Source organism: Marmota monax, unplaced genomic scaffold (assembly GCF_021218885.2).
Source record: "Marmota monax isolate L192 unplaced genomic scaffold, Marmota_monax_Labrador192_F-V1.1 WCK01_AAM20220418_F8-fsc00029, whole genome shotgun sequence".
Classification (NCBI taxonomy): domain Eukaryota; kingdom Metazoa; phylum Chordata; class Mammalia; order Rodentia; family Sciuridae; genus Marmota; species Marmota monax.
In genome coordinates, this window is record NW_026693024.1 from 8,474,826 (window position 1) to 8,497,068 (window position 22,243).

Here is a 22,243-nt window from a genome sequence, read left to right on the forward strand (position 1 = left end):
AGTGGAAATAGGTCACTTCAAAAGTTAAAAACCTGCCCTGGCTTATTCTGGACAGTGGGTACCAAGAAGCATTGGCAAAAGTCACTGTCATAAAAATGAAAAATCACTAAGTGGCTAAGATGACTTTTGGGGATAACTTCAAAACACATAGTGTTTCCCAGCAGCTTGGGAGGCTGAGGCAGGAGGATCACAAGTTCAAAGCCAGCCTCAGCAATTTAGTGAGGCCCTAAGCAACTTAGTGAGTCCCTGTCTCAAAAACAAAACAAACAAAAACCAAAACAAAACGGGGGGGTTGGGGATGTGGGTAAGTGGTTGAGCACTCCTGGGTTCAATCTCAAGTAACAACACAAAACAAAAGACAAGTGTTTTATTTTGTTCCCCAAGAGGAAAGAATTGTCCCTGAATCTATGAAAATGATTCCTGAAGAGTTCTAGGCCTTTGGTTGAAGTACCATGAAATAAAGGTGTATTCCTTTGGATCAAGAAGAAACTATCTATGATCCAGCATTTGTCATTAAATTAATATGACTTGACTTAATACCCATGTCTGGTGCTGTGAAGATTCAGTAGAATTTACAAGTCCTCCGACTACAAGGCATTTGCAGTCTGGGTGGGGACAGGAGACACACAAAACAATCGGTGGCAAAACTTTTAAATGTCAGCAATGTATATCAGTAAAATTAAACAAACCTCGTAATACAGATAGAAAATAGGGAGCAAATGAGGTTCTAAAATTGGAGAATGATAAAAATCATTAAAGTCAGCTCCACTTAAGTTATTGGGGCTTTTGGTACTTAGAGTGAAATTATTTCCATTCTCAACAAATGGACTGTTTTTCCTTCACATCTTTCATTTCTTTTTATTTTACTTTTCTTTTTCCTCCCCTTAATCTCCTCTCCAAATTTGGAGGAATTGAAATGAATTTTATTCACTGGATATTGAGTTCTGTGTACCCTGAATGGTGCCAGAAGCCATGGGTCCCATGCTAGGAACAGATGGTACAAAAACAGCCCTTGTCATCTAACAGGAAAAAGAGCAAATGCTGTGGGGTGTGGAAGAGGAAATTCCTTATGCTAGAGCTAGGAGTCTCTCTTAGTCACTTCAGGCTGTCATAACAAGGTACTGCAGATTGAGTGGCTTAACCAACTATATTTTCTTATAATTCTGGAGGCCGGAAATCCAAGTTCAGGTGTTGTCAGGGTTGGTTTCTCATGAGACCTCTTCTCCTGGCTTGTGCATGGTCACCTCCTTGATGTGTGGTCACATGGATTTTTCTTTATGCACATGTGGAGAGAGGACTGGGCGGGGGGAGAGGTAGGAGAGGGAGAGCTCTGGTATCTCTTCTTTATTAGATTAGGGGCTCATCTTGACCTCGTTTACCTCCTGAAAGTCCCTATCTCCATATATACAGTCATATTGTGAATTAGGGCTTCAATAGATGATTTTGGCGAGGAGGACCCAATTTAGTCCATAACAAGCCTATCCCAGAACAGGTCTAGAGACCTCTCCAGGAAAGTGATTAAATGGCTTAACAGCATCAATGTACAGTGATTCCCCAGGTTAACACAGTAACTACAGAGGAATACAGACAGCTGACAAATCTTCCCCACTCCCTCCAAGCTGCTGTCAGCTGTCACTAAGCTTTGAGATAAAACCGATAGTGCCCTCAAAAGAGGAAATACCTGACCTGGGCTGTTTTGACTTGTTTCACATACACAGTACATCCACTTTCGATAGAATCATCACGGCACACCCAAAATTAGTGTACACATTTCCCAGATCATTTGGCTAACTATGGTAATGCAAATAAAAAGTAAAGATGGTGTGGGCAGAGTATGAAAAAATTACTTCTAGAACTTAACTCTTATTCCACATCTGCTTATAGCTACTGGCCTACTGCATTTTATGGTGCTATCTATAATATTATTACCACTTTTTAAAATGTCAGAACTATGTTATTTGTCTTTGGAAATAATAATTGTTCAAAAGTTTTCTTCATCATTCCTTTATCAAAGGTAAACAGTGCAAAGGGAAGCATAGATTTGACAATCAGGCTTGAAAAAAATAAAAATGTAAAAATATTAGGTTCTGGATGTTAAAACCATGTAGGAAAACTAAAAGCTGATTCCAGATCTTGAGAAGTAAAAATACAAAACATGAGCAATCAAAACAAAGCACCCAGGCTAAAGGGGATATGTCAAAGATGCATAAGGGGTGGCTTAATGTGGTTTCCACTGGCCAAATTTAGGACAATTTGAGTATCAACAAGAATTTTTTGATGATAGAGTATATAACACTAAATTTGAAAACCTTAAACACTAAATTTGAAATCCCTTGATTCCATGGTGAAATAAACCACAAAATGGAAGTGTAGAAAGAATGCAGCCTAATAAATGTAGAGGGCATGATGCTGTAAGGGAATTATCATTTATAATATGTAGCAACAGATTCAATGAAGGATTATACAAGGTAGTTGGGGAACATGATATTTTTATGGTCTCAAGATATGTCTCTCCTCCCTCCTCCTCCTCCTTCCTCCCCCCTCTTCCTCCCCCTCTTCCTCTTCCCTCCTCCTCCTCCCTCCTCTCTCCTCCATTGACCACAGACTACTTTGCCATTACCAAGAGGAAAAAGCACCATCAGAATGGAAAGATTTAGCCTGTAATTCCAGCAACTAGGGAGGCTGAGGCAAGATGATTGAAAGTTCAAAGCCAGCCTCAGCAACTTATTAAGGCTCTAAACAACTTAGCAAGACCCTGTCTCAAAATAAAAAGGGCTGGGGACATATTCAGTGGAAAAGTGCACACACACACACACACACACAATTAGCCACCACCTTTATTAAGTAGTCAAATTTAACTTTACTAATAAGAGAATCTAAGTAAGTATATGTCCCCATGGGATGTAGTAAAAGGTATACATGTCCTATATAGTGTTCTTGCAAAAATGCTTCAACTAACACATAGGGGGGTGTGGAGGGAGGGCAGATTTGACAAATCCAGAATGAGGGATATCCTGTAGGACAACCGGCCCAGGCTCATCACAAAATTCAATGTCGTAATTTAAAAAGGAGCTCACTGGGTTGAAATAATGAAACTGCTATAAAGGAATTTGGGGGACGGACCACTGGGGAAATTTAAGCTATGCATAGAAATACTTTATGAAATTAATTTTCTCAGATTCGGTCATGCATTAGATTATAAGGAAAATGTTCTGAGAACATGCATACTAACATTTTTTTTTGGCGGGGGGGAGAAAAATCTGCAACTGACTTTCAAAGAAATGAGCAAAAAATAAGTGTGTGGGGCTTGGAGTGTGGAGAAACGAGACCTAGAGAAATCAAACGTGGCAGACTGTTAACAGTTAATGAGCTGGAGGAATATGATATTAACACTCCTTGTACTATTTAAACTTTTCTGTCGATTTAAGTATTTTTTTTTTCCTAAAAAAGTTAAAGAGGAGCAATGCTATTGAGGGAAAGCCAGAGGCATACGCATCCAGGCGCAGGGAAAAGGCAGTCTTTCCAAGTGACAGATCCCGCCCTCCCTGGGGCGCTTCTCTATAGGCCATTTGAGTCACGTGGGGCATAGCCCCGCCCACTGTTCCCAGAGGCCCGCGCGCGCGGCGGACTATTCGGTCACTTCCTCCTTGCGGGTGGGCCACGCCATGGAGGACGAACCTCCTCCCCTGGAGGAGAGACGGAGGCTGCAGGAGGAGCTGAGCGAGTTTGTGGAGAGCTGCTGCAGGACGCTGGAGGAGGTGACGGCGTCCCTGGGCTGGAGCCTTGATCAGCTGGACCCCGGGGAAGAGAAGGCGGCGGAGGTGAGGGGCGCGGTCGCCGGGCCTTTCCGGGGACTGTCCGCCCGCGCGGTCCGCTCTGGCCGTGGGAGATAACGCGCAGGGTGCTGCGAAGGGAAGGGCGTAGGAGGCCCCTTGGTTTGCAGATCCGTAGGGGGCGCCCAGGCGCCGGAGCTGTCCTGACGCCCCCGGGTGCCGGGCTGGGGCGCACCATGGCCGCCTGAGCCCTCCATTGCGCCCCCCGCTGCGGCTCCTCTCCAGCCTAACTGTGGGTTGAAGGAGGGAAATGCACATCTCGCGCTTAGGAAATGATCCGATGGGCCTCAGTGATGCCTGCGGAGGTTTGGAGATTTGCTTTGTCATCTGTCATAGGATTCTGCAGTTGCACCAGATTTGGTGTCAGAAGAGCTAGAAGTTCACCTGTTCACCTTTTTCTCCCTTAAAACTGGACCCTTCTGTTTGGAACAGCATCGGTTCTGGGATTATTAAAGGATGTCACTAAGAAATGATAACTAGCAAACTCACTTGAATGGTAGAATTGGTTTTTTAAATGTAGGCAGCTTTGTTTTGTCTTTGTTTTTGGTGAATTAGAATGAAGGGTTGTGGTCTATAGTGGAGGAATTTCTGGGTTTACTATGTTGTAATGATTTCTCTTGGGGGGGGGGGGTTAAGTCACATGTCTGATTCCCCAGAAGCATTTAAAGTATATTTGATTTATATATAAACTAGTCACTGTTTATTGTGTTAAAAACGCAGTGGAAGTATTTTAAACTTCATTGTTCCTGTGGAGAGATATTTGAAACCATCAAGTGGGGTCTGCCAAAGCTTTCTATACCATTGTTTACTCAGCAGTGCAGTAAAATTGAGTTCCTTATGTTAATACTTAAATAGCACTTTGTATATGCTATTTATTATATAATTACCTTGTTTAATAATCATAAATGTTCATTGGTAACATTTTATAAATGAGGAACAGAGGTGGTAATTTGTTCAAGGATACATTGGTACAAAACAACAGTTAGGATTTGAACTCAGGCTTTTTGACTCCTGAAGTGTGTATTCTTAATTGTTATGTTGTATTTTTAAAACTTCTTTGTAAAATTCCCATATTCTGACAGTAAGCTGTGGGTGTGCATTTAACTTTTGCAAATCCACTATCTGTTATTCAAGAGAGTAACTCCTAGAATAGATGCATTCCGGATACTTAAGCTCTACTTTTCTGTGGTGTTTTAACACTGCGGTTCAGTGAACAACACTGACACTTATTTGGTGGTGGTGAGGAGGAATACGGAGAAATCAGTTATTGCATTATGATGTAATTGCTATAGTACAGGTTATTTGGGGGCTGCAGTGGGTCAGCAAAGGTTTCCTGAACAAAGCAAACTCTAAGCTGATAAATAAAACGAGCAGAATTAGCTTAGGTGAAGCACAGAGGAAGTATGACCAGCATGTGTAGAAGTTCAGAAGATGTAGTACCACTTAATCAAGTAGTAAATATTTAATGATATTATTGTTTAAAAATATTATGTGCCTTTTTCTTCATTTGCTTTTTATAGGATGAAGTTGTGATATGTCCTTATGATTTCAATCATCACATGCCAAAATCATCTTTAGCAAAGCACATGGAATCTTGTAGATTGAGGAAACTGGGTTATACCAAGGAAGAAGAGGTACCAATATATTTAGTCATTTCTCTCTCTCTTTCTCATACACACACACATAATGTAAATTGTGCATTAATAAATTCATAGTATTTAGAAGGTATATAAAATATCAGCCCTTATTTGCCTATTTGTGGATAGGAAGATCACAAATTATTGTGAGAAATATTTAAATGGTACTATAAGTTTTTGTCAAATCTTAATCAATTATCTGATCCTCAAGAACACTAAGTTTTTTGTTTTTTACTATTTAGGATGAAATGTATAATCCTGATTTTTTCTATGAGAATCTGAAAATTCCTTCAATTACTTTGAGTAAGTATTAAATTATTAGATGATAATTTAAAAAATCTAGTTATTAATTTTTCATTTTTGAATTATCAAAAGGATGAATTTTATGAACATGCTTATGATTGAGAAGGACATTTAATAAATTAAGAGAATGTAGAATTGATCAGGGGTGGTGCTGCACACTTATAATACCAGCTACTTAGGAGATTGAGGCAGGAGGATTGAAAGTTCAAGGCTAACCTGGGCCGCTTAATGAGATACCCTTCTCAGAATAAAAATAAAGGGGCTAAAGATGGCTTCGTGGTAGAGTGCCCCTGGGTTTAATCCCCAGTAACTAATATACATTAGTTAAACAGCGAAACATTCATGTAATCTAAAATTTAAAGATCAGGCTTATGTTAATCGGCAGTGAAAAACTCTGAAAAACTTTATACAGTGGCATAGATCTTCCTTGGTTATAACAAAAATCTAAGTACACAACACAAATTGAAAAGAGTGAAAATGGAAATGTCTCCCAGGTACTCATAGCATATGTAAAGTCTTGGACTCAAGATAAATAGAATGCTCTGATTCAACTCTTGGTTTTGTCACTAATTTATGTGTGTCTTTTAGTAAGGTAATTCACTCGTCTGTTTTCTAAATTTCTTTATAAATCAGGGATGATGACAAAAGCACTTTGAGGATTAAATTATATGTGAATATAGTAAAAATAGTACCTGGCACTTAACTGAGCTTCAAAAAGTGTTAGATATCATTGGGTGCTCAAACTTGTAGCTGCTATTCCTGTATGCCTGATTATAGTGTTTTCTAAATTGCTTGAAGTCTGGTCACTTCCTGGCCCCTAGAAAGATCTGAAAGAATTCTGTATTCAGATTATGGAGGCAGTAATATGGATGTTTCATCCATTATGATTCTGGAAGGTTTGTCAGTATGCCCAAAGTACTTAGACTAGAAACCAGGTAATCACTTAATTGTGAACACTGATGATTTGTAATGTGTGGATTTTCTTTTTTTTGGACAGATAAGGACTCACAATTCCAGATAATTAAACAAGCTAGAAATGCAGTTGGAAAAGATGGTGATTGTTACAATCAAAGTAAGTGACCTCACAGTTTGAGCTAACTAATGGATCAAATTATTTTTCTCTCACAAGCACATTACTAATTTTCTTCATGAAAAGCCTTGTGAAATAGTTACGTGGAAAAGGTTAAGTTTTACATTTAATGTTCAGCTAATCTGCTTTGTTTCAATATCATTTATTACATATTTCCCATTTACTTAATAGGTGAGATTACCTTATGGATAATTTTTTTTTAAAGTCATTATTTAGTAAATAAATTCTATTGGGTTTTGCCCTTATTTTTATGGCCCCTGAGAGTTCCTCATTTGAGACTGTTAAAATGTTGTATAAAGGGAAAGTCTTAGGCTAAAAGAGATTAGCCTCCACATACAGCTGCCCTTAGCATTACCCTGTTAAGTATAATTTTATAGTCTTTTTAGATCTTGGACTCCTTTGAAATGGTGAGTGCTAGGGATCCCCTCCTCAGAAAAAAGCACCAACAATGTTTTACATGTAATCTTGGAGGTTTTGTGTATCTTTTCATGCCAGCTTTGGAGTTGGATTAAAGAGTTTCTGCCTAGGACTTTAATAGATACAAGACTAAAATTTTAAGCCTACATTTTTAGGAAATCAAAGAAAATTTTATCTATCAGAAGTAAAGCTAACAAAGAATTTAGATTTTTGGACTGAGGTATGTGAACATCTAACCAAAGGATGACTGGTTTCTCTTCTAAGGATTTCTAAGCTGTCTTTGAACATCCTCTAGATTACTTGCTCTGTGTTTTTCTTCTTTCTTACCAGGCCATAGTCTTGGTTGAAGTTGAAGTTCAGGGTGTCTACCAAACATTGTGCTCTGAGTTGCACTGTAGCTTCAGGAGGGAGACCATCTTGCCCTTAGCCTATTTATCTTAAATTAGTTCCTGCCAACAGCCAGAAACATATTTTTAAAAAATTCATGCTTTGAATATCCTACTTTCATGTCTGTAAGCTTAATTCCAGGTTTTTTTTTTTTTTTTTTTTTTTTTAAACCTTTGAGAGAGACATTTGACTCTCATCTTACTTGGACAGCTTACTACTGAGCTATGACCATCAAACCTTTCTTGGCCTCTGTTGTTGATTCTACCTGCAGTCCTTGCTTAGTTAATAGACCAATGAGAAAGCATAGGTTTTTTTTTTTTTTTTTTAAGGGGGGGTTAACTTTTAAAAGATTTTATATGACTCTTAACTGGTTAATAGGTTTATTGAATTTATTTTAGAGTGGAAAGATCACTTGGTGTTCATCTACCCCAGTGTTTGCATGTTATAGATAGGAAACAAACTCTTTCTAAAGGTCTTCAATACCAATTATGGAAGAATATCACAAACTTCAAATTAATATACTCATAACAGTGCTTTTCACTATTTATTCTATTTTGTGAAAGCCTAGTTTAAAGAATTTAAGCTAACTGCTTAGTGTTATACAAATGACAACTTCTTTTGAATTTTTAAATTTCTTATCTATAGTATAAAATTATAGGTTCGTTTAGAGGGACAGAGATGATAAATGCTAAACTAGCCCTAGTTAAAATCATTGGTAGCTGTTATTTTCTAAGTGAAAATTAATGTAGAGAAAGCAATATTAGTATAATGAAATGGATGAATAATTTATAAAATGTCCCATGTTTATTAAATTTAAATAACTGGATAGTAAGACAGATTTAGTAGACATTGTGTTTAGTTAAATCACAAAAGCGAAGAATTACTTTGAATTTTTTCATTACATAATTAAGAACTTTCAGTTGTTTGAACTCCTTCTATTTATTTATTGCAATTGCTTTTGATGGTTTGGGGGTTTGAACCTAGGGGCACTCTACCACTGAGCTATATACCCCCAGCCCTTTTTATGTTTTTGTTTTGAGGCAGGGTTTTGCTGAGTTGCTTAAGCTGACCGCAAACTTGTAATCCTCCTGTCTCAGCCTCCAAAATTACTGGGATTATAGGGGTGAAGCACCTTACCTGGCCTCTTACACTATGTTAAATTAAGATTTTTTTTTATTAGAAGAACTATTTTTATATGATCTGTAACCCTGTTTTTTTTTTAAATAATTTTTTTTTAATATTTATTTTTCAGTTTTCGGTGGACACAGTATCTTTATATTTATTATTTTTATGTGGTGCTGAGGATCGAACCCAGCGCCCCGCGCATGCCAGGTGATCATGTTACCGCTTGAGCCACATCCCTAGCCCCTGTTTTTAAACCTTTTTTTAATATCCTGTGTTTTGTTTTATAATTTCTCAACACATTATTTTTGTGGCCCACTGACGTCTTAGATATTTTAAAACCTTTTTCCACAAGACAAAAAAAAGTCCTGAAATATCTTCTTACTGATTTATATACTTTGAAGAGAGAATGACTAACATGAAACATTTTGCACTTCCCTATGTAAATATTATTTTATTTTAATATACACTAAACTAAGTTTTTTGCAAGGTTGCACCTGTACTTTCATTTCTCTGGTTATGTCAGGCTTGAACTCAGGATACAGAATTTTTAATCCGTTAACCTTTGTGCAAGCTTGAACAGGCTTTAGATCTGCATACTTACTTTCAGATGTAATTATAGTGGTTAATTTTATAACCAAGATATCAATTTCAGTCATAAATAATATTTCTATATTTAGTTCTTCACTTTTTTCTATAATATTAAATGTTGAAATTGCTATACTTCATGAAGTGCGAGAATGACCGTGATTCAAAGATCGGTGTGTAAAAGAACCTTAAAGAGACAAGATAGAATGGCTTTAGACTAGATCTTTTCCAGCTGTGACACTTTGGGCAAGTCATTTGACTTCTGTGGGCCTTAATTTTTTTTATCTTTATTGTTAGGGAATTGTTTTTGTAAAATTCCAAGTTTGTAATGTTGAAGCAATATCTCTTACTAATATTTAATGTCATATATTTAAGATGCCCTGTGATGGCAAAAGTATTTAACAAGGAAGAATGAGAATAGAGTTACATAAGAAGTAGAGTTTCATTTTATGATGAAAAAGATAGAGTTGATGGTTGCACAAAAGTGTGATTGTACCTTGTGTCTCTGAAATGTATACTTGAAAATGGTTAAAAGGGGAATTTTATGTTATTTTATCACATTTTTAAAAAACTACAAAAAAAGAATTATGACAATTACAAATCATAATGAAGCTTAACATTTTGAAAATTACATTTTATGTACATGCCAAGAGTATATAAGTGTTTATTCTTTTTTCTTTTGTCACAAATATATCTGTGTTCTAAAAGATTTGAATGCAGTTTGTTGCTTAACTTTTCCTGTACTTTTTCTTTTTCAGTAATTGGGGTGAGTATAAAGAGGAATTAGAAACCTGAATATACTCCTTATTTAAAGATATGCAGTATCCTTTTTGCAAATGATATCCTTTTAAAAGTATCAAACTTCTCAACTTTATCTTCATAGCTGTCACAATATTGTAGTCTTTAATTTGAAATCTTGGTTGAATTTCAAGAAGTTTTCAGTCTTTACTGTAAAGAAATTTAAGATGAATAAATCAAAGAAAACTCCAAAATGTTTTAAGGAGAAAATTATGTACTTTTTTTTTTTTTTTGGTTAAAAAGATAACAGGCAAAAGTTTATGAGGAGCTTGTTTGTAATATATCATTGTTTTCTAATCTCCTAGATTTTTATGGTCCATATTCAAAGAAATTTGGCTTATCAAAGCCAATTTTATATTATATAATTAAATGTCTTAATAACTGGCTACCTAAAGGGGCATTTCCTAGTGCCTGCCAACATTAGAACAAAATTGATTAACTTTGTAAAGGAACCCTTCCTGGTTAACCTGAATCCCTTGGCTAGTAAAAATGGCCTTGTATCATCCATAGCTGTTAAACCACAGCCTCAGATTCCATGCAGCTCTGCATAATTTGTGGACAAAGGAAAAGCATCTCTTCTTTTGTTATAATGCCTATTAGCTCATAGTATGCTCTTGAGTCCTTCTGTCACCTCTTAACCTAAGAAGTTAATGAAGTTAGATTTTATCTAACATATCTGGGAAGAGCTGTTAATTTGACATTGTCTTTGAGTCAGTTACCACTTTAAGATAACCTAGTAAGCTAACCTAGCAAACAACGGGAAGTATTCCTTTGGTAGTACTTGTTCTTTGTTTGCATTAGTGAATAACGAAGTCTAGAAAGAATTGTTTTAAATTGCTTTATTTACAGTTACAATAATTTTATTTCTTTGAGAACATTTGAATCTCAAAACAAAAAATTTCTTCAGTGTTTTAATACATCACATCCAGGTATTGTATTTACTTTTTTCATTAATGAGCAGATTTGAGAGAGATCTGTAATTGTCAGGGGGCACTGCTGTTACCTTATTTCAGTTAATTTGGTTAAGCCATTATGCTTCCTCCTCAGGAAATTAAAAGTAGTTTAGTGTCAGTTTAATAGATCTTTCTTTGGTCTGAGCAAGTTTGGGATTTCTACTACTTAATTGTTTTTTGATCCCTAGCTCTAAGTCATTGCACAGTGGGATGGGTTTAGAATATTGAACATCTAGCTTGATGTCTTAAACAAATAAGACATTTTATTTTTACCTATTTTCATATCTGTAGTTTATTTTCAAAGGGTCTACAATGTGTATTACCCATTGAAAACATTTTTTTTCAACTTCTATGAGGAAAATTATGTACACATAAAGTAATATCTTCTTTTGTAATATGGGTGGTCTTTCAGAAATGGTTACCCAAAAGATGTTTTTAGCTGGGTGTGGTAGTGTATACCTGTGGGCTCAACTACTTGAGAAGCCAAGGCAGGAGCATCCCTTACGCCCAGGAGTTTGAGGCCTAGCAACATAGCAAGACCCACCACACACACATACAAACACACACAGGCATACACACAAACATGAAAGAAGAAGAAGGTTTTCTTATGAACTAATTTTGTATGTGTGTGTATGTGTGTGTATGTGATTATTACTGCAGGCCTTCATGGGATTTATCTTAACATCCTTGGAGAGAATAGCAAACATCTGTGATACATATTTTCTGTGGGAGTAGCATTTAGGATAGTTATTGTTTACTACTTATCATATAAATTGATATTTTGTGTAATTAGGGATTGCTATATAAAAATAACTTGTATTAATATTGCATTATTATAGCACATTTTTAATCTATTAAAAAGTAGTAGATTTTAAGTCCATAATGCTTCATGTATTGTTTATTCTTGTGGTTTTATTTTACTTTAGGAATGTATTCTTCATTGCCTGTTGAAGTTCCTCTGAATCATAAACGATTTGTTTGTGATCTAACCCAAGCTGATCGTCTTGCCCTTTATGATTTTGTCGTCGAAGAGACAAAGAAAAAGCGCTCTGATTCTCAAATCATTGAAAATGATAGTGATCTCTTTGTAGACTTGGCTGCCAAAGTGAATCAAGGTTTGAGATGAATATCATACTTTACATTTCAGTTTGCCACCCCCTCCTATAAATCCTATGATTGTTATTAATCTGATTTTATTATCATGCCACTTTGAGTTGGAGCAAGGTGGATTTTTATCATGTGGTACTGGAAAATGTCAAATATATTTACTTAGTAGATAAAGTTTTCCTGTGACTGAAGATATTAAGCATATCTTCCTTCTGTAAGTTACTTAAACACAGTTACTAAACTGTGCTCTTACTTTAATCTCTGGCTCTAAGCACTCTTATGTTCAATTAAAGGTTAGAAAAGAGGAATGATATAAAACAGCCCATATATCTATATATTGCAGAATTTATAGGGGTTTTGTGCTCTACCTTGAAACATGATGAAATATAAGATAATGATGGGCACAGTGGTGCATCTCAGCTAACTGGGAATCTGAGGCAGGAGTACCATGAATTGAGACCAGCCTGGATAACTTAGATCCTATCTCAAAACAAACAAAAAAAAGGGGTGGAGATGTGGAAATGTAGCTAGTGGTAGATCACTTGCCTAAGCATGTATGAGGCCCTGAGTTTGATCCCAGTAATTTAAAGAAAAAAAATACACATATTCATCCATATATATATATATATATATATATATATATATATACACACACACATACATACATACACACACACACACACAAACACGCACACACACATATGAATGGATGAGATTGTGGTGTTCCTACCTGCTAATTCTTACAAATTTAAAAGCTCTTAATGATATAATTATTTTATTTTATCCTTTCATTAGATAATAGTCGAAAAAGTCCAAAATCTTACCTTGAAATCCTGGCAGAAGTGAGAGATTATAAAAGAAGACGCCAGTCCTATAGAGCTAAGAATGTTCACATAACCAAGAAATCATATACTGAGGTAAGTTTCATATAATATAGAAAGCTTTGTTGAGAAGAAAAACTTCTTTTGAATGGTTTTCTAAATCTGTTCTATGGATTTCCTCAATTTCTTGGAGGTTTTCTGAAAGAAAGCATCTTCTGGGTGACCACAATTAATGTGTATTTGCCCTGTTAATTTCAGACCCACCTTTTACCAGGCAAAGGCTTTTTCAGGATACCTAAGTAAATAAATAGATATGTAAACAAATAAAGAGGTGGTGTAATCTCAAAAAGTAGCTGCATTTAAGAAAGTAGTATTATACCATGATAAGAGAAGGAATTTTGGTATTCCATGGACCTTGACTTCAGTTTTGATTCTGCTGTTTATTATTGACTTTGTGAGTTGTACAAGTTATTTGAGCTTTTTAGATTCAATTTTTTTTCATTTTGTAATAGTACAAACTTTGCAGGGTTATGAGAATTGAGATGATGCACAAGAACACAAATTTCTCAATATTAGCTATTATCTTTTTTTTAAAACAAATCTTAATGTGCTTTTACATACTTATTAAATATATGGGTTTAAGAGTGTCTTGGTATAAATTAATGAATCAGTCTGATGTGTATCTAGATTTATTTTCAGATGTCATGAAATGAGTAGAGTTTATGAATATTTTGGGCACATGAATTGTATTGCCCAGACTCTACAAATATTTTCCTCATGAAATCCTAATTTCTTTATTATTCTTTATCAAAGAGTTCTTCTTTACAGAGACCTATAATCTGACCTCATTTTTACTGGTGTATTACAGTTGTACATAATGGTGGCATTTGTTGTAACATATCCATGCATGCACACAATACAGCAACATAATTTGGCCAGTATCATTCCCTGTGTTTCCCTTTCCTCCTCCCTCCTCCTTTTTGCCTTTCCTCTACTCTGCTGGTCTCCTTTTGATATTCATGAGATCCCCCTCTCCTGTGTTCTTTTCCTTTTTCCTCTCTGGTTTCCACCTATGAAACAAAACACATGACCCTTGACTTTTTGAGTTTGGCTTATTTCGTTTAATATAATGGTTTCTGGTTCTATTTGTTTTCCTGCAAATGATGTAATTTCATGTTTCTTTATGGCTCAGTAAAACTCCATTGTGTATATATACTACATCTTCTTTATCCATTTATCCTTTGATGGACACCTAGGTAGGTTCCAAAGTTTGGCTCTTGTGAATTGGGTATGCATGTGTTGCTATAGTATGATGGCTTTATCTTGAGGACAGGCACCAAGGAGTGGTGTAACTATCTGGCCTCATTTTATCAAGCAGTTTTTTTGTTTTGTTTTTGTTTTATTTTTGCTATCTCTTAAGCAATGTCTGATTATACATATTTATTTTTACTTCCAGGTCTTAATACATGTTGTTTAATCACCTAAAATGCTCTTTGTTTTTTGCCTTCTTAAATCTTGATTACTGTGTGAACCACCATTTCCATAAAGTGCTGGTTGACTTTGAGCAATCACTGGTTTATCATACTAATAGTCTATTTATTTATTTGTTCTTTTTAGTTATACATGACAGTAGAATGTATTTTTACATATTATACATACATGGAAGATAACTTCCCAGTCTTGTGGTTGTACTAACATTCTGTACCACACAGCTCAGCACTGAATTTTATGCTGTTCTTTTTTGTCACTAGAGATGTGTTTTAGACTTCACCTCTTCTAGTAGAGGTCTTGGATCATGTTATACTACCTTGGTGATTCAAATACTTGGTGATACATCCATTGTTTCTTCTCTCAGGATCTTTCGATCATGTCGCTGTTGATTTCTTTACAGTTTCCTGGTTAGCCTTGTATTATGGGAATATTTAAACATATGCTGAAGTGAATGGCATAGCCTAAGGAACCTTATGTACCCATCACCGAACTTCAGCAATTACCAACATATGGCCCTCGTGTTTTATTTATCCCCCAATTCACTGTTCACCTCCTGCTGCACTCAGTAGTTTTGAAAGTAGAACCCAGATATTTTTCATCTGTAAATACTCGAATTTATAAATCTTTCAGTGATTTGTTTTTATCTCTGGTCATTCCTAGCTTCATTCATGTCCTACATATTTTTTATTTGCTCTGATTAGAATCTGAATTTTGACAAATTACAGCAAAAAATCACATGCTAACAGTTACTATTACATACTGTATTTTTGCCACTGCTCTGGGGTATGTAAAAATGAATGGCCCATAGATCCCACTCTAAAGGAGCTTATAATATAGCAAGTGAAATAGACATTTCAAAATACAGATAGTGTTAAGTGCTAAAAATAAAGGTGAAATCAAAGTGTATGAAGGAAAGAGTGATTTTTCTTAAAAGCTAAGGTTGGTATGAGTGTCAGAGAAGGTGCATTTGAGGAGAAGGAATAAGCAAACCTGTGCTAGATGGGTTCTGTGGATGCAGTGGGCTTCAAGGAGCTCATATGGATTTAGCAGACAAGGAAACTTGTAGGGCTGTTAAGAAAGTGCTAGAGCTTGAATTTGACTACAAGTCTGTGTCACCTTGTTAACCTACCGGGTTAGACTGGGGCTTGTCTTAGGTTATACACAGGAGAATACAGTGGGAGGAGAAGTGGTGATAGGGATTTCCCAGATGGAAGCACTAGCATTACTAAATGCAAGTAAAGTTCAAGAGTTTTTCAGAGATCCGTTAGTAATGCGGTGTAGCCAGAGCTTAGGGCTTCTGAGGAATTATCCAGTATGAGGCAAGGATGGCTTCTACTGTGTGATATAGTGAAATCATGGAGGCTTTCAAGGCCTTGTAAGGAAATTGGACATTGTCCTGTTTTTCTTTGAAAGCTGTTAATAAAAAGTTTTCCTAAAGTGGGAGAAATGCAGTCAGGTCAGAACTATAGTGTTTGTTTCTGAGATTGCCTGGTCCCCTATACCTTTTTACTTAAAACCTTTCCTAATTAGGAATGAGAGACAGGTCCACTTCTAGTTTAGTTTTATCTTTGCCTCTCCCCCGACTACTCTTGAGCTTGATGGTGTGGGTAAACTAGAAAAAAAAAAAAAAAAAAAAACCAACTTTCAAATGGTTCTTTTTCTTAGGGGGTTGGGGGTTGCTAACTGGGGATTGAACTCAGGGGCACTCAACCACTGAGCCATATCCCCAGCCCTTTTTTGTATTTTTATTTGGAAACAGGGTCTTAGTGAGTTGCTTAGTGCTTCATGTTGCTGAGGCTGACTTTGAACTCAATCCTTATGCCTCAGCTTCCACCAAATGATTCTTAAAAGTAAGAGATTTAGGGGCTGGGGTTGTGGCTTGGGGGTAGATTGTTTGCCTAGCAAGCACTGGGTTTGATCCTCAGCACCCCATAAAAATAAATAAATAAAATAAAATAAAGGTATTTTGTCCACAATTAAAAATATTTTTTTTTTAAAGTAAGAATTTATATTCTGACTGGAAAGGTATCTGTGACAAAACAGTAATGTCTTATATTTGTCTATCTTGACTTAACTGGAAGGCCTAAAAATTATTTGTAAATATTCTCTAACATACAGATAAGGTACAAACAACTCCTATATTTTTTTTTCTTTGCACAGATTACCCATTGTTAACATTTGGGCCCTGTATTTCTCATTTGAACTGCTCTTTTTCTTTCTGTGCATTTTCTACCTTCTCCATCTTTATCTGTATGCCCCTTTTTTTTTTTTTTTAATGAAAGATTTAAGGGTAAGTTTCATCCATTATGGTCCTTTATCCCTAAATTCTTAATATGTATTTCCTAAGAATAAGGCTATTTTGTTACATATTCATAGTTATCAGCTTCAAATTTAGCATTGAAATAATACTTCCATCTGTCATTCATAATCCAGTTCAACAGTGCCCTTTTTATATTCTCTAAAATGCATTCATTTCATAGTCTATTATATCATAGCTCTTAGTAAATTTTCTGTTCATCATTAGCAGAGCTTTTTCAGGCTTTTTGCACTTAATTTTTTTTTTTTTTTTTGGTGGCGGTGTTGGGATTGAACTCAGGGCCATGTACAAGCTAGGCAGGTGCTCTAGTACTGAGCCACATCCCCAGCCCTAGATGTAATTTTTATAACAATATTCTTATCTGATATTTGGTGTTTTCATCTCCCAAGGTGATTCGGGATGTGATAAATGTGCACATGGAAGAACTCAGTAACCATTGGCAGGAAGAACAGGAAAAAGCAGAAGATGATGCTGAAAAGTATGTCATTATCTTTATTGGTAAAAAAATAATTTTTTTTTTTTTTTTTTTATGGCTTAAACCCAGGGCCTTGCACATGCTAGGCAAATGCTCTGTCATGGAGCTGTACTCCCAATCCTAAAATATTATGTTTTTAATCTTTTACTAATAATTATTATGTTTTAGTATTTTCAAGACCCTTAGTAGCATACTATAAATCATTAAAATGCTCGTTTTTAAATGTCAGTTCTCAGAATCATACTAGAATCATTTTATGACATTGCCTATCTTGGTGAGGACAGTTATGATGAAACAACCACATTAGTAAAATAGTTAAACAATAAAGCATATTATAGCAGCTATTTTTGACTATTCTCTTATATGGAATATAAGATTATGCATATTTAGCCCTCATCTGTCATTGGTGTGATGTGAAATATTGCACTTTAGATTGGTGTGTGTGTGTGTGTGCTGGGGAGATGAGTGGTAAAACGAGCTGATTGCTGTTCCTCTCTGTTTCAGAAATGAAGAAAGGCGATCAGCTTCAGTAGACTCGCGGCAGTCTGGTGGAAGCTACTTGGATACTGAGAGTTCACGACATAGAAGGGATCGGAGTAGGAGCCCACATAAAAGAAAAAGAAATAAAGATAAGGATAAAAACTCTGAGTCAAGGAGAAGGAAAGAGAGGTGAGTCTAAAACTCTGTAGCATCTAACATTTGTCTTCTGCTTGTTCCTTACTATCTTTCTTTCTTTGTTCTTTCTTATTCTTCTTCTTGCCAATTCCTTAGTTGAAGGGTGTGTAGAGTTGGAGAAAAGGGGCTAAACCTTAACATTAGTTCATTTTGGCCTTATTGGTATGATTTTGATAGCTGAGAACAATACATATTAATGCTAAAATAATAAATTTAGCCAGACATGTTGGCACATGTCTGTAATCCCAGATACTCAGGAGGTAGAGGCAGGAGGATCACAAGTTTGAGGCCAACCTGGGCAACTTAGCTAGACTCTGTCTCAAATAAAAAGTGAAAAAAGGCCGGAGATATTGCTCAGTGGTAGAGCCCTCTTGAGTTTAGTCCTCAGTACCCACCCCACCACACAAATTAAATCAGTTGTGGTCTACTTATTGCCCAGCTGCTTACGAGGCATCCATCTAGATTTTATATTCATCCAGGCTATGTAAACTTTTTTCCCTCAGTCTGCACCTCTTTCCCCAATATTCCTGTTCTCATTAGTGGATGACCCTCATCTGTTCACCTAAGCCAGAAATCAAGCAGTCATCTTAGATACACCTTCCTTATTCTTTACCATCTCCGTCAGTTCTAAATTACTGTCAGTTCTACCTGAAGGTGCCTCATATGTGTGAAGATAGGACTCGGTCGCTGTTGCTGTCTATCTAGAAAATTATGGTAGTTTTCTTAACTGTTCTACTTATCTGTAAACTTACTGATATGAATCCATCCCTGCTCCTCTGTCAGAGTGAATATTTACCTCTTACAGCTCTTGAAGGGCAAAATTCAGGAGTCAGATAAAGGAAATCAGGAACTCTGGTGGCTCTCACCAGCTGCAGGATCAGGACTCCTGCTACTTCTTGTATTGTGACCCTATGGAATGTGGAATTTGGGCCCTGGCAGCCTACATAACTTAGGGCCCCTCATCATATCTATGCCTTTTCACCTTGTATCCTGCTGCTTGATTTGATTTTAAAGCCCATTTGCTAAATTCTTCCTTTTTCTTTAAAAGCAGCTCTGTCATCTCCTGAAGGTTTTCGTTCTCATTGAAGCGGAGCCAGTTATCATTTGCATTTTGCCACCACCTTCCCTAGCACAGACTTGTGTTTGAACTTAATGGTCTTTACTTTTCCTACTGTACTCCGAGCTTCTTGAAGGCAGAGTCCATGTCTTATTTGGTTTTATATTAAAGCACAGTGTTTTTCAAATAATAGGTTTTCAAATGATATCCTGTCTCTTCAGGGCCATTGGTAGCTTTCTGTATTGGTAATTTTGCTTATTTTACCATCATCCAGTTCATAGGTTTAGAGATAGCTAGGATTTAGTCCTCTTTTGATTCATGTGACATAATTTATGCAAACACAAATTAACTTGGTTACCTATCAGAAATTGTGCTCTTTCATTTCTTTTAAATTTGTTAGTGCTTCTTTTATGTAAGTAATTTTTAATATCTGTATTCAATCTCTGTAGACTTAAATACATTAGAAGTCCTCTAAATCTAAGCATGAAATAATTTTCCTTTATAGAAGATAAATTGAGTATTAGCAGGAAACACTTCCTATTAGGGCAAGACTGATCTTTGATATCCACCCTTGAGTTTACACAGGAGTCAGAAAAAGGAAATCAGGAACTTTGGGGGACATTTTTTTTTTCTTTCTTTTGGTCATTCTAAGAATTGAAATCAGGGCCTCATGGCTTGCTAGGCAAATGTTCTACCACTTAGCTACATCCCCAGCCCCCCCCCCCCCCTTTTATTAAATTTTGAGACAGTGGTTTTCACTAAGTTGCCAGGTAGGGCCTCAAACTCATTTTTAAAGTCTTTCTCCAACTTTAATGTTCTATTGAGAATGAATCTCTGGTTGTCTACCATATCATATACATATAAATCTGAGGGTGAACTTCTATACGTGAAACCTAAGAGTAGATCTGGTCCAAATCCAATCAACCTGTCAGTTACTCATTCAAATAATAAGGTGTCGTTTCTATAGTCCATTTCTTTTTAAAGTTTATTTTAGAGCCGGAACTTTAAAGCATAAATCCATTTTTCTTATCCCTATTTCAGTCTCTTGGTTTTAATCATTGATTTGCCCTATTTACTCTCTCAAAATTACTGTTTAGCTCTAAATGTGTGTTTTAACTTGTCATGGTTTATGTATGATGAAAGAACGTTATTATTTTAAAGCTCTGATATATAAGTGTATGTCATTTATAATACTTTATTTTCATACTTCTTTCATTTCAGGGATGGGGAAAGACATCATAGTCATAAAAGAAGAAAGCAAAAAATATAAACGAAATGTTTGTGCATGTATTAATTATGTATGTCATTATAACCAGTGTGCTGATATTTTAGTTGTCATTGCTTTGCATAGGAGAATGTGTTTATATGATCTTTTCAATAAATACTTATGCTTCAAACAGTGAGTTTTCTATTACACCCTACAACTGTGTTTTCCTTATATTTTAATAGATGGGTTGCTTCTTATTATTGATTTATTCTTTTTGATAATTTATGTTATAAAAATCTTTTTTTAAAAAGCAGTACTTAAAATATATAAATTATATGTTAATACATTCTCATAGTAAAAAATATTAAACCTTACCAATAAGGCTAAAGGTGCCTTAGAACAACATCTATTTATTTCCCTGTTTCCTCCCTGGAAATAAACTACTCTTTATCACTACGTTGGTGAAGTATAGTAGGGAAAAACAATGTAAATATCTGTTGGAAGGGGAATGGCCTAGCTAAATAAAACTATGGTATGTCATAGAATAGATAAACTACATTGCCGTAAAAGAAATAACCTAGATCTGTATTAATGTGGACAGATCTCAGAAACAATGCTGTATGAAAAGATATATGTATATATTTTTTTCACATATATACACATACATATATTTACATGTATATATCTACAAAATTTCCTTTGGCTGTAATGTATGTGAATATATTTTTAAAGGTTCAGAAGAATTCATTCCAAACTCACAACAGTGACTGGGGAAGGAGATACAGGTGAGAGAGATTAGAGGTGGAAACCAGGATTTGGAGGGTAATCAAAGGAAACCTGAGCTTTAGCTATAATAATTTTTTTTTCAAAGTAAGAACGTATTCATGTTTCACTTGTTAATTAGAGTTATGCTATTATTTTGTCTTGTAAATCAGCTGTATTGAGATACTGTGTGCATACATTAAAATGCATTCATTTGATTGAGTTTTGACAAATTTGTATTCCTGTGTTACCATCATCACAATCAAGATGTCGAGTAATCTCTTGTCCCCCAAAGTTGTCTTCTGTCCCTTTTCCCACTCAGTTCCTCTGCTTGTAGCACTGGGCAACAAAAGAGCTGCTTTTTGTTCCACTGGTTAGATGTATCTTTTCTGGAATTCATGTGAGGAATACTGCAATATGTACTCTGCCTTCTTCCACTGCACAGATTTTTTAGATTGATCCTGTTGTGTGCATCAGTAATCCATTCCTTTTAGTAAGTTGTATTATATATTAGAACATTCTGGTGAAACTTTGCAGCTCAAGTCTAAGTGGCAACAGTCTGAATGTTATAAACCCAGGTTAAAGATTTCATTTCCAAATAGAAATGACACCTTACTATTTGAATGAGTAACTGACACGTTGATTGGATTTGGACCAGATCCACTGTTAGGTTTCAGGTGTAGAAGAGCACCCTCAGATTTATAAATCAGAAATCAATAGGTCACTTGCCAATATGTAGTTCTGTTATTGCCATCGTACTTAATTTCTAAAGATACAACAGTCAGATTTTAAAGTCTTGAAAGCAAGGATTTAGGACCCTTTTTTTGATATGGTAATGTTAAGGGCATATAAAATTCTAATGTGAAAATACTATTATCACCATTTTGGAAATGAGAAACCAAAGGCTCAGATATACCTTGCTCTAATTCTCAGAAAAAGTGGTGGAGCCAATCTTCCAATCCAGCATCCTGCTCCAGGGGCCACACTCGATTTTTACCCCTACACATTTGTTTATATATACATTTGTATGTGTGTGTGTGTGTGTGTGTGTGTGTGTATATATATATATTTAGTTGTACGTGGGTACAATATTATTTTTATTTTTATGTGGTTGAACCCAGTGCCTCATGCATGCTAGGCAAGCGCTGTTCCACTGAGCCACAACCCTAGCCCCTTGCTTATGTATTGCTTGAAAGTAAACTG

The 22,243-nt window shown here is 35.8% G+C and overlaps 1 protein-coding gene across 1 annotated transcript; it reads left to right on the plus strand.

Moving 5' to 3' along the window:
* Window positions 1–3,623: 3,623 nt before the first annotated feature.
* On the plus strand, window positions 3,624–21,262 carry Snrnp48 (small nuclear ribonucleoprotein U11/U12 subunit 48). Its single transcript, XM_046453336.2, has 9 exons — window positions 3,624–3,821; window positions 5,354–5,467; window positions 5,713–5,773; window positions 6,771–6,845; window positions 12,055–12,243; window positions 13,031–13,152; window positions 17,254–17,342; window positions 17,844–18,008; window positions 20,293–21,262. Exons 1-9 carry the CDS (start codon window positions 3,666–3,668, stop codon window positions 20,339–20,341), a joined length of 1,020 nt encoding a protein of 339 aa, XP_046309292.1. The 5' UTR covers window positions 3,624–3,665; the 3' UTR covers window positions 20,342–21,262.
* The last annotated feature ends 981 nt before the right edge of the window (window positions 21,263–22,243 follow it).